Source organism: Buteo buteo, chromosome 27, assembly GCF_964188355.1.
Source record: "Buteo buteo chromosome 27, bButBut1.hap1.1, whole genome shotgun sequence".
Classification (NCBI taxonomy): domain Eukaryota; kingdom Metazoa; phylum Chordata; class Aves; order Accipitriformes; family Accipitridae; genus Buteo; species Buteo buteo.
The window spans coordinates 9,015,361-9,028,344 of record NC_134197.1 but is presented as its reverse complement, the minus strand read 5'-3'; the positions used below and the strand labels follow the sequence as shown (position 1 = coordinate 9,028,344).

General features: G+C 41.8%; 2 protein-coding genes across 2 annotated transcripts in view; one reads left to right on the top strand and one right to left on the bottom strand.

Annotated features, from left to right (window-relative positions):
• ZP2 (zona pellucida glycoprotein 2) overlaps nucleotides 1–3,078 on the bottom strand; it is an 11,320-nt gene extending 8,242 nt beyond the window's left edge. The window contains exon 1 of the mRNA XM_075058414.1: nucleotides 3,068–3,078. Coding sequence (XP_074914515.1) covers nucleotides 3,068–3,078 — 11 coding nt within the window. The remainder of the gene's footprint in view (nucleotides 1–3,067) is intronic.
• Nucleotides 3,079–5,599: 2,521 nt separating this feature from the next.
• Nucleotides 5,600–10,402, top strand: ANKS4B (ankyrin repeat and sterile alpha motif domain containing 4B). Its single transcript, XM_075058653.1, has 2 exons — nucleotides 5,600–5,763; nucleotides 9,325–10,402. The coding sequence occupies exons 1-2, from the start codon at nucleotides 5,600–5,602 to the stop codon at nucleotides 10,400–10,402; spliced, it is 1,242 nt and encodes a 413-aa protein (XP_074914754.1).
• The last annotated feature ends 2,582 nt before the right edge of the window (nucleotides 10,403–12,984 follow it).

Genomic DNA, 12,984 nt, shown 5'->3' with positions numbered 1-12,984 from the left:
TCTCCCCTGTCCAGCTGAGGAGGGGGGAGTGATAGAATAGCTTTGGTGGGCACCTGGCATTCAGCCAGGGTCAACCCACCACAACAGACTTGTAAAAAAACCCAAAGACTCATATTTTTAGAAGTAATTGAATTCTTCAGATGTGAGAAAGCAAAACAGATAGATCATAGCAAGAGAGGAAAATTAATAGTATGGATGGTAATATAGGAATGGGATGTTAAACTGGGCTTCAGGGAAAAACAGATTTTGTATTAAAGTACCATGTATTAATGTAATATATATTCATTTATATTTCTTTTTACAGTTATAGACCTGTGCCTAGAGCAGATTTTAGAGTTTCCCAGTCCAAGTGACAGTAGCTTCAATTCTCTTAAAGTTGTGAGAAAGAGCTTGTCTGTCAACTGCTGGTAGGTACCAAAGTGCTGGAAACTTGGATGGGACAACAGCATGAGTGGAGGCAGGTAGCTGCTAAGTGTGTGATTGCCGTCGGTGCACTGTGTAGCAAAGCAATATGATCCATACAGGCAGAGCAGGTGAGTAGTGTAAGTAATTTAAAAATTTACATTCTGTAGAAGCATGTCTAACTCTCATCCTTGTGAGAGCATGGCAAATGCAGAGTTAAAGCTATTATGCAAGTGGGGATACCAAGTGTGCACAACGCCACTCATAGCAATAAGCAGGCATTAGCTCGGATCCGTAATCACACCAGAGTAAATAGCACCTGATGTTAGTAGCACAAAAAGAAATTGCACTTCTGCTTTTGCCATCAATAGCATTAGCATGTGGCTAACCTTTAGCAAGAAATTAACTTCCCAGAGACTCCTCAATTCACAAACATACATCAGGTACCTTTTTTTTCCCCTCTCTCTTCTTTTATAATGAGATTCGTTGTTTTCAAAAGCAGTGATTATATAGAAAACTAATGAAACAAACTCTGAAGTCATACACAAGTTTATTGTATTACGTATCTATTATTATTTAGCTTGGGCTTAACTAACACATTTAGGAGGAAAAAAATGTTTCCAGTATACATCCTTTAAAGAATTAGACAAGTGAGGTACTTTCAGGCAATTGAATCCAATGTAAAGTTAAACTTACTCGTCATTTCCCTGACCCTGATTCCCAGCTTCATTAAGCTGGTGGAAAAGCTGTGAGTCCCAGGGAGCTTTGGATCACGTTCCCGGAGTTTGGCTGACTCTGGGCTGGTAAAAGCTTGATCTTGCATCATGCCAGAGTCATGCTGCTAGCGCGGGGGACATCTGCAGAGGCCTGAGCAGCGGCAAGGCACCGTCCCGCTGCAGAAGGACAGCCTGTCCTTGCCTGCTGGACTTAACTCAGGGTTTTGCCAACTCCCAAATGCCTCATAACAGGTTGTGGCTTGTATATCTGAACAGTAATTTGGGGCCAGACAACATTTAACAGTTAGAGCCACGCTATTGCCATGGTCACCACAATCTGGTGTGCCCTGCGGTGCGTGTTAGTAGCTCCTAATACCGATCTTTAGGTAGGTAGGTTTGTAGGATGTAATTCATCAGGATGTCCTAAAATAATTAGTTGTTGCTTCACTTAACGCACCTGAATTTGCAACTTAAGCTACAGAGAAAGTGTGGCCATTCCCCTGTCCGAGTTGTTGAACCTGTAATAATAACTATGGCCTGAGTTACAAGTAAACAGCTAATTCATGCCCTGAAACACAAAACTATCTCCATGGCTTGCTTTTTTTTTTTTCTGCTGCAAAAACTACATTTTTTTCTTCTCTTCCAATTCTTTTCTTTTCTCTTATACTTGTTTGATTTTCTAGATTTTTTTAAAAAGGCATTGCCCTAGAGCAGTGCTGAACACCCTTGAGCATCGGGGTGTTGCATACCATCTCTGGAGAGCACAGATCCCCTCAGCAGAGATGCATTTTCCTGTGGGCTTTGGCTGTCCCTGTCCCTTACACACTGGCAGCAGGACAGCATTTGAGACACCAATGAGCTCAACATGGCTTTACTTGGGACTGTTTGTAGCACTGCTGATGATATCATGGGAAAAAAAAAACCCAAACCAAGAAAAAGGCTTTAGCAATGCAAAGAGCCTGAATGCCGGGTCAGGACTTCTACTTTTGAGCACTCCCAGGAAAAACACTTACTGCAAGTGTCACTATGAAACAACAGACAATGTCACTGCTTCTAGTCCTACAGAAGCCCCCCAGTCTACTTTTATGTGCCCAGTACAGACGGGCACCGAGGTGTGTGGGTGAGGAGAGACAGGGCTTTGGCAGAGTTGGCTTTATTGCCTTTCAATGGTAAGTATCTTTCCCCATCGATTAGGGCCTTGTTCCTGCAATGACGTGTGCAGGCAGACCGCGAGGGCTGCCCTCGGACCCCCGACTCGGGCATGGATACACCTGAGCACTGACCACGTCCGGATGGGTCTCGGGCAGCGCCTGCACCGCTCACGCTCAACCCCGCTGTGGGAACGGGGCTGCTCAGGAGGACATCCAGCAACAGCGTCCTCAGGCACCGCAGTTTTGCCTCTCTAAGGAGTGAGGAAATAAGCTTTTATTGTTGCTTAAATATTGTCGTCATCTCTGAATTGTGTAGCCACAATTACCCTGTGTGACTAATTTCATTCTTCTCGAAGCCCATTAGTTCCAAGGATCTCATTAGGCGAGCAGAGACTTACTTGCCTCCCCTCGTATGGCCTTTACCATACCACGTTTGGTGCTTATAAAAGTTGCAATGAGGAAATGTTGTGCTGGATAATACCTCATGCAAAACAGATGGCACAACAACATCGCTGCTCAGACCGGGCTCCCAGTTATCTAGAACAATGTAACTAATGATGCTGTAGTCTTTCAATCAAAATAGTTTGTTTAACTGGTAATATTTTATTTAAGATAGTTCTCAAAGAAATAGAGCAATAATCATAGATATAGCAAATCCAATAACAAATCAAAGCGGCTAGTTAAATAATTCATTAGCTTACAACAACACGTACCATCACAACAGAGTTTCTCCTGAGCCTGGTAAGACATTTCAATTGGAAGTGGAATGGTTTTGAAGTTCTTTTCAAATCCCAAAACAAAAGCTTCATTCTAACTACTCAGGGAGTTTACAAAGTTCACAATTTTGAGCTTTAGTCTCAAAAGAAAAATCTCCATTCAGGCTGAGAAATTTAGCTCATTTGATGTTGAATCATTTATTGCATTTTAAGTTGAGGTTTTGGGATGGGACAAAGATGACGAAATACCAGAAGTTTAGAAACAGATGGAGATTTTGTTTGCTCTTTTCTTTTTTCCCTCTTTTTTGTGATGCCCACTTTTGTGACATAAATAATAACAAAGCTTGCAAAGTCCCAGAGCTTCTCTCCAATTGACGCAGGTTTTGCTTTACCTCTAATTAATACCTCAAACAATAGTTTCCCACTTAGTATCATACAGAGTAACTTTGTTTTAAAATCAATATTTTCAGATTTTAGATGATAAAAGTAACTCTGAGATCAACACTTTGTGTGCTGAATTACTTAACAGAAAAGGAAATGAATGTACTTCTGTAGTAGGAATCAATAATGTTGAAAATGAAAAGGTCTCTTTTGTCACCAACTCACTTTCATGGGTGTAGCCAACAATGTGAAATATTGACATACAAGAAAAATGCTGTCTCCTCTCTTCTACCAGGCACTGGTGGTATATGCAGTACGTGCCTTGGTGATCATTTTACACTCTTGAGACTAAAAAAGCTTACACTACCCAGCAAAGGAAATAAAATTCCATGGCATCAAGAAACAGCTAATCTAATGTATATATATACATACAAATATACGTATTACTTTCCTTTGCTCTGCAACAGCTAGTTTTTTCTAGTAGCTGTTATTTGACTTGGTGCTGAGCCTGGTTAAATAGAAAATGGAATAAACAACTACATTTTTTATTAGAAAAGCAGTAATGGCAGTGCAGGGAACTCAAAAAAGGGCTGAGGGTAAAACTGTCTTCTAATGCGGAGATGGAGGTCGGCCTGGGTGAAGCGCAGCCCTTCCTCGCTGCCCTGAGACGGCCGTGTCTGTGGAGGACATGACGGAAAACCAGGGCTTTGCTTTACTCCTACCTAGACTTGTTTATTCAAAGATTCAAACCTGTCACAGGATCTGACTGACTCTCCTTGCCCTTATGGAAGAAAAATGTTGGTACAAGTTTGTTCCTGAAGAGCTCTTCAATCCCTGTCTGAAAAAATAATTAAGAGAGAAAGCCCGTTTGGAGAGGTCTCCGGTGTATTGCATGGGTGGCATTATGGGAAGTAAATGAGGTGGCACTCCATTCAGTAATTGCACCATCTCTGGGCAATGAGTTGGTCTGCAATTGCTACTGCTTCTGTAACAGGGGCATAATAAGCAACAAAACCTCACTGCTAATTGCTGGGGGTAGATTCTCTAAAACATGGGTTAATTCAGTTAGACATAGAAAACAACTTGACAAAACAGTAACATTTATCTGGCAGCTGTTTCGAAGGTGACCAGAATAACAGATAGCCTGCAGCATTTTATTAAGCAGCAGGTAGTCTTTTACTGATTTCCTCTCAGCCACTGTTTTAAAACTGACCTTTTACATGGTTTTTCTCTTAGGAATTCTTTTGAACCTAAAAATTAGAATTACAGTCTAATTCTATAAGCTTCTACTCATAGGGGTAGCCCTTAACACCACTGAAATCAGGGGAAATAATTTCTAAAGCAAGAAGTGGTTAAGTGAGATGGGGATCAGACCCATCTGTGCCCAGGCTGGGGCAGTGGGTGCAGCCCATCACGTTTCCATTCCTTGAACTCCCTGTTCTATCCCGAGGAGATCCTGCACATTTGTTGCATCTAAAACAGAGATTACAGTACCTGTTAGATGACTATATTTGCCAAGTGCCTTAAGATCCTATGATGGGATGCAATTTGTGGTTAAAGGGATTGCACACTAGGCTGTGGTTTTGCCTGCTGTGACTTGCGGACCCACCGGCTGTTTTATCCATCACTGCCCTGGTCCCGACAGGTCTGTTTCCATCCACACCCTGATCTGTGTACTCGAAACAGCTTCATGGATGTGCCAGGTTTGGCAGGGGAGAGGCTTGGTTTCAAATGCAGCAACCCAGTAAATGATAGATTACAAAGATTCACCAGTAAAGGTAACTGCTTATGCAGTTCATCCTGTGAAATCTCAGAGATACTTTATTATTTAGGGTGAAACTTGGTCATACTGACATTCATGGCCTGTTGAAGGTTTTTTGAAGTTTTTTAAGTTTTTTTTGAAGTTCAAGGTCTTTTCGAGTTTTTCCCAAAACAGCTAGGCAAAGACACAGAGCAGATGAATTAATGCCCTCTACATTTAAGTAGTCAAATATGCAACGAATAGTAAACGGCAGAGCCACCTTCCAGAAAATGAAAGCATTCACCACACCATTGCATTATTACCTATGCAGAACTCTAGATAAGTTGCTAGGATGAACTTTGCCTCCTCATTTGCATCCTCACAGGGATGTCTCAACTTGTAATCATTAATGAACTATCCCTGTAACGGGAGGGTGACTGTACAGTCTGGATATCGTTCAGAGCTGCTTTGGGAAACCAGAAGCTACTGAAAATGACGAGCAGGTATCACAAAGCAGCGGCCGATGGCAACTTGGACCTCTTGAAAGAAGCCACTAGGAAAGACCTCAATACTTCAGATGAAGATGGGATGACCCCTACCCTTCTGGCAGCATACCATGGGTACCTAGAAGCTCTGGAAGTCATATGCCGGAGGGGGTAAGTGAATCAGCCTCCACTGCTTAAAGCTTGTGGCTCAAAACTCTAACTAGTTTCTAATGCCCCGATGACCTCAGACCCAAAAGACTGAAAATCCTCGTCATTTCTTCCAATGCATTGCCAAGAATTGTTTCTCTTAACTCACGATGGTTTGGGCCCAGAACCTGCCATCAGGTCTGCACGTGCGGTCGGTGAAGCCGCATCAGCGGGACCATCTCGTGTCTGGAGCCTGCAGGGAGCGTTAGTAGGAGCAGGGCCCTGGGACCTTGCCTCGCTGTAATGGAGGAGAAGTTGGCCAACAACCTTCGATGACAACATGTCTTTGAAACAGGCTCTATAGAGAAATGCATTGTTTGAAATACTTTTAGCAAAAAAATCTCTCCCATTTGCTTCCAAAGTACAATTAGTAGACACACCTGTGAAGATTTAATGCTTTCCAGAGGAAGTCACAACTGATAGTTTTGAGAGAGTAAACCTAAAATTGTTATTTCTCTGCTTTGTGTAGTATTAGGAACTACCATCATGCTAAAAATGATAATACTGTTTCAGAAGCTGTGGTAGGATCCTTGTAATCCAGGAAAAAAAAAAAAAAAAAGAAAAAAAGAAAAGAAAAAGGAAAAGAAAGGAAGGTTTTCTACAGGCTTATTTTCTAATAGTAATATTTCTGTTTGGTATTACTTAAATGTACTACATGCTTAAAATCTTTTATTGAAATGGTAATTACCCCCCACCCTCCACACTCTCTTGCTTGGAGCCTACCTTTTAAGCTGTGATTCTATAGTAAGATCTAATAAAAGAAAATCTGCTCTTGTCTAGAGATACAGTTAATAAAATGTTCTTTCTGGGCTGAGATGAAGATTAAGTTGATCTGTATTTTCTGTCATAATAGTTTAAAGAAGATTGGAGGGAAAAGTTGAATAACTATTTGCATGTATCTGAATTTTATTAAAAATAGAATTGAAAATATGGAAATATGGAATAAAAATAGGTTTTTCATAGATTTGCTTTATAGCTCATTGAACTCAGGTGTGGCTGCAAGAACACAATAAAAAAGACCTTTGGACTGCATGGTTATTGCTGTGTCCTCAGGAGAAGCAAAACTAGATTGACAGTTCTTCAACTCGTATAATTAAGGCAGCTCCAAGGAAATATCTAGAGTCAATAAAGGTTTGTCCCTGAACATCTAGAAGACAGAACAACTAGCTAAGGAACAAACAGCAAAATATTTTTTTTCAAAATTTGAGTGAAAAATATGTCTTCTACCATATAAGCTGATAGAAGTCACAGTGGATGACGCAATGATCAGAATTTTTATGTATTTGTTATTTAATGTATTTCTAACTCTTTTTTTTGGTAGAGGACAGCTTTGGGACAGTATTGCCCTCAAAATCTTCAAACATATACATTCACCTCTATTTTAATCCAAGATTTCTTGTCACTATCAGCAAGCTGTGGCTGTCAGAGATATGGCTGTAGTCTCACTGGTTTTCTTGGGAGAAGCTGAATTTTGGAAGACGTTCAACTGTTCTGCAGTCAGTTAATGTTTTCTCGTGATAAAGTATTTTAATTATTTTTAACAAAGTCTTCCTTTCCTTGAAGAAGTTTCCTGACAAAGGCACTGAGATACAGGATGGTTTTCTTTAGAGTGGTTGCAGATTTTAGGACTCTGAAGCTTGCAACACATTCAGCCCTTGGAAAGTGTAGAATACTAACAATAAACCCCTTTCATCTTGAAATAGTTTATCTTCCCAGGCAGATGTTTTCTGTGCTTGCTTTGCAGGTATACGAATAAAGGCAAGACCAAGTAGCTCTCTTTTGTGTGAGCCTCTTTCTTGGGAAAGCAGGGAAAAGAGGAGTATGAGAACCCAAAGTAGATGTCAAACCTTATCCAAAGTCCCACTGAGCTGGGAACACACACTCGAGTTTGTCAGTGGTTTGAGACTCAAAGGCTGGCAGGCTCCAGGGCAAAAAGAGACTGCAAACAGCTATGAAGGGGCCTTGGGGAGGACGGATGACCCGGCGCTCCCAAGGCTCGGGATAATGCAGCCTGTTTGCTAATGTGGGAATTCAGGAGTCTGGCACGGTCGGCCACAGTCAGGCAGTTCCCCAGGGCAGAGCCACAAAAGCAGAAATATGTACACATGGTTTCCATGTGTCTAAGCGGAGAAACTTTGATCCCCAGCTGCCACCAACTTGCAGAAATGCCTGCACTCTCACACCCTGGCACGCTCAGATTTGCTCTTGTTTCTCAACGTGAGCAGCTCTGTGTCTCAGCTCTGCGAGGACCCCCAACCTCTCTCTTGCCTGTGGCATTTCACGCTGAAGGATGTTTTCAGATTTGGCCCTCAACAAATATGTTAGTGCTTTTCTTCACAGATACTCACAGCCAGAGACCAATGTCTGAAGGAGATTTTGTGATAGGATGTACCATTTTGTTCATAGTTCAGCTGCTGTGCGACAAATCTCCAAGGCACTGAAATGCTTAAACTCCCAAGTAGAAATGCTCCTTGTAAATTTGGCCCCTGGCTCCGAAGTTATTAAAGGTTTTGGGCTGCTGTGGCTGCCTTGGTTATTGGTCACAAGATGACTCAAGCTCTGTTCTGAACATTGCTAGTGTTGATCCTGCCAAATACGTATCAAAAGATTCAAGCCGTTTCTCTTCTGCAGGCAGCAGTTCAGTGTGAAGCTAATGCAAGAATTAAAAAGAAAGCAATACTTTTCACTGGCTTTAAATTCAATTGAAAAGATGTGGTATTTTATATTCAAATGAGCTTCTGCTTTTCAAACCCCATGAGCAAAAGCAGCTTAAGGAGAACGAAAGTGTTGAAGAAAAACAATGGCATTTATCTGAGCTTAATCTAACAGCAAAGGAAACAAATGTGTAACCAGGACTTTACTCCTAATCATTTACCTATTACCTACCAACAAGTTACTGTGTGGGCTCATTAAATACATATCACTGTGACCCGTGAAGAATCCTCCCAATATTGGCCCTGCATTTGACATGCAAAAGGGTAGAGTCACCAAAAAGACTTTAAAATATTCCACGCAAAAGCTATCGAAACAGTTTTGCCATTAATTCCAATGAGCGTAAGTCGAAGCCTGAGCCCACTTTGAGCTGTCAGCAGCAAAGCAGTCAGAGCTGCAGCCCCTCGCCCGCAGACGGGCGGCTGCTTATTTCTGCCCTACAGCAGGAGGCAGGCGAGACCAGCAGGGAGCAAAGCAAGCCCTGCCAGCAACCCTGCCAGACCCTGGGATGACACAAAGGAAATATCCTGGCTCCGTTTACGGGGAGTCGCACGTCCAGTCGCACTCATCCTCAGCGAGCTTGCTTAATTCACAGACAGGCAGGAATCAGAGCTTATGCCACACATGCAGCCAAACTCGGTGCTCCTGTAAGTAGGTGCAGCACCATTCTAGAGGATGGAGCTAAGCTGACTCCTTTTCACTGGGCTGTACTCCTCATAGCAAAGCTGAGCTAAATGTTTAATATCTGTTTAATCCCCCTGCAGTGCTATGCTTGGGTATGTCCAGCTCATCGTATGGTATTTTCCTTCTCAGAGGCGATCCGGACAAATGTGACATCTGGGGGAACACACCTCTCCACCATGCCGCCTGCAATGGTCACATCCACTGTGTTTCTTTTTTGATCAACTTTGGTGCCAATATATTTGCTCTGGACAATGACCTCCGCACTCCCCTGGAGGTGGCTGCCAGCAGAGACCACAATGAATGTGTCAGAATCCTGGACAAAGCTGCCACCGAGCAGAACATGCTGAACCCAAAGAAGGTCTCCAAACTCAAAGCGCAGGCCCAGAAGAATGTGGAGAAACAAATCAAGGAATGCGAGAAGCGCCAAGAGAAACACCAGCATGAAATGAACCGGAATTATATAAAAGAAAAGGTTGGCACAGTATATTCTTCCAGAGGGACACACTCCAGAGTAAAGTTGCCTAGTCTCTTTGCTTCAAATACAACAAGTACCTTCTCCAAAAACCTGAAAGATACCTTAAAAATGAAGGCAAAAAAGACAGCTGACAGCACAAGAAGCCAGAAAACACAAAGCAATGACCAAGACGATGGTATGGGTAGGAGAACTGTGATGCATTTGTTCGATGAGAAAGAGGAAGATGACTTACTGAATGACCTCAGAGAGAAAAACTTTTCTGATCATGACAGTCAGTTCTCCATTTTTAAGCGGCCAGGTCTTGGCAAGATTGTATTTGGAAGGAATTTGGCTGCAGATGTAAAGCCTGGAACTGTGTCTTCTGAGAAAGAAGGTATAAGTTTTAATATGTCCAGTGAGCTCTTTCAGTACAAAAATGCCGAGAGGGGCAGGGAAGATGATGATGCTGAAAATGGTGCTGGTATCCCTTGGCATGAGGAAGAAGTCATTTGGGATGATGAGGAAGCAGAGAACACGCCCCTTGAGGTATTTCTGGCATCACAGATGCTGGATGAGTTTTTTCCGGTCTTCATGAGGGAAAAAATTGATTTAGATGCCCTGATGCTATGTTCTGATGAAGATCTACAGAGCATTCAGATGGAGCTTGGGCCAAGAAAAAAAGTCCTGAATGCCATGAATAAAAGAAAACAAGCACTCAAGAACCCTGGAAAGACTGTAGATACTTGCTTATAAATTAACACACCTGTTGCTGTAACCTGCACACTGATTCATTCTTTTCCTCTTTCCAAAAAGCATGCAATTCTTTCCAGAAGTCTGCTAAAGCAAAAGGCAGAGAGGTTACCAATTGCTTTAGAAAGTACGGCAAGGATAAAGATTTTTCCCTCTGGATAGATGGCTCTGGTGCACAGGATATTAGTTCAAGTATATTCTGCCAAAAAGAAAGAATGCGAAGGTGAAAACCCAAAAACTATAGATTTAAACCTTTTTCTCCCTGAACTGTTTATGGGGATTGGATTTCTTCTCATCAGAATAACTTAAAATATTATTGAAGGCCAGCCACACTACATTCCTTAATAAAGCACTTCCCTTCTCCAAAACCACGATGCAAAGAGCATTCCCAAAGCTTGAGAGCTTTGTTTTCTCTATTTGCTTTGTTAGATTGCTACAAACCACCCTTCCTAGTACTGATGATATGTTAGAAATAGCATCTGAATCTTGATTTCAGCTGTGGCTTATTGACTTTAATAACCTCTGAATGACTGTAAATAAGACTAATTTACAGCAAGTTTTGTGTTCTTGTCAGTAAACTGTTTTGGTACTGTATTGATATTAATTTAAAAATATATGAAGTACCTTGCCAGGAGATGTTCAGTGTGAGCTGTATATTCTTTTCTTGTCTCATTAGACTGGACTCAGTCCCCAGCACCCATCATGTCCTAAATGGCATCAAAACTGCAATACTTTTAACTACAAGAAGCTGAGGTTTTATTTTCAACATTTTTTATCTGTTTTGCTATATCCTCAGCTTGGTTCCTATAGGGTGCATTTGCCACGTGAAGTCCCAGAAAGCAGGACTCTCATTGCCCAGCATTTTCTGTTGGTTTTTGTTAGCCCCAGCCTGAAAACTGCATGTAACACACACACCCAGCTCATGAAAAGAGAAAGAAAATTAGACCATGCTTCTCTGAAAGCTCCTGTTCTTCACGGTCTATCTGGAGGCATTTACAGCAGAGTTCCCTTCATCTCTCTCAGGCCTGCTCCCTTGGGAAGACAGCACTATCCACTATGAATTAATCACTCCTATTGAGTTTTGTGAATCTAGTAAGGTGCTTGTAGCAGTCTTACTCTGGCTAAGATCTGATTTTAGAGGCACAATTATGACCAGGACTTTTATCTTTAAATCTCTTTTTATAGCTTTCCATTAGTCAGCTATCATTTTTTTCCTTAGGGGTATACTGCATTTGTGGAAACTAATCATAATTAATAACCTATTTTTTCATGCTTCCTTATTTCCACATCTTCTTGTTACTTTGATTTTGTTGTGGTTTAACCCCAGCCAGCAAATAAGCACCATGCAGCCACTCACTCACGAAGCATATTATAATTTCTTTTCTTGGCTGGACTTTATACTGCATTCTTTCCTCCTTGGACTCCGGTACTTCAGCAGGTTGATATTTTCTTCTATTAAGCAGTCCCATCAGAGTCCTGTTCTGCACAACCTTAAATGACTACTGGACTGAGCACAGTAATTAAATCACACAGCATCCCCCCAGACTCTGTATAATTAACCAGCTGGGTTGTTTTCATTTTAGCTAAGAAACTCCCAAACATTTAACAAAGCAAGAAGGAAATGATGAATCTTACACATTCGAGGGCATATGAGTGGATTTTGAAGGGTCAAATCCTACCAGTCACATAACTGATGTATTTGCTGGTGCTTTACCTGCCCAAATGCTTGTGACCTGCCCATAACACACCATCAAAACATCAGTGAGTGGTGTCACTCATGGAAGACCTGTCCAGTAACAGCCATTATCACAGAACAGCTTCAGCAGTTCTGGGATAGGCCCCACATTTCTCTAAATTGCAACTGAAAATCTGCCTCTCTGCATACTCATCTGTAAATCTGCCCAACTGCTGCAACCTCTAACAACCAGCGTGCTTTGGTATGTCCTTAGGTATCCACAGTAACTCTATGGAACTAGCAGATACAGCGCAGGATCTATGAGAAGGAGCTCCTTGCCCTCCTGGAACTGCATCTAGAGACTGAATAAGAAGCCCCAGAGCACCCCACAACACTTATTTTTAGGCAACTAAATCAACCCTGATATATATTCCCTTTTAATATATATTTTAAAAAGTGGAATAGCACTAGTCCTTTTCTTGCAGGGTGGTCCTGGAAATTGGCCTCTGGTATAAAGCAGCCTGTGGAACAAGGCAGGGGAGGGGGGGGGTGGTGGAAATAAAAAGGAACACTCACATTTCATTTTTTTCCACTTATGTGCTTTGCTGTTTTCCAAATTTTTTCACCAAACCCTTTGTTTCTTCTATTATTTGAACTATTTAAATTACTGAATCCCAGATCTGACTCCTTAGTAACATCTGTACAGCACAGTTAATTTGGAGACACTTTTTACATATCACGTGCAGTCTTATAACCCAATCCAATCCCAGAACATAAAACCATAGGATCTCACATAATCACAGCCCTGCCAAGTACAAAATTCTCCTTCCTTAAGGATTTAATGCTCTGCACTGGACAGACATCAAGAGGAAGGAATGTACAGCATGGGATAGTGACTGCAAAACTGCAT

What these genes read in the sequence shown, in the direction of transcription:
- ANKS4B (XM_075058653.1), top strand. Translation starts at nt 5,600, where the DNA reads ATGACGAGCAGGTATCACAAAGCAGCGGCCGATGGCAACTTGGACCTC. An exon ending in GAAGTCATATGCCGGAGGGG is followed by an intron (nt 5,764 to 9,324) that starts GTAAGTGAATCA and finishes TTTCCTTCTCAG; the next exon opens with AGGCGATCCGGACAAATGTG.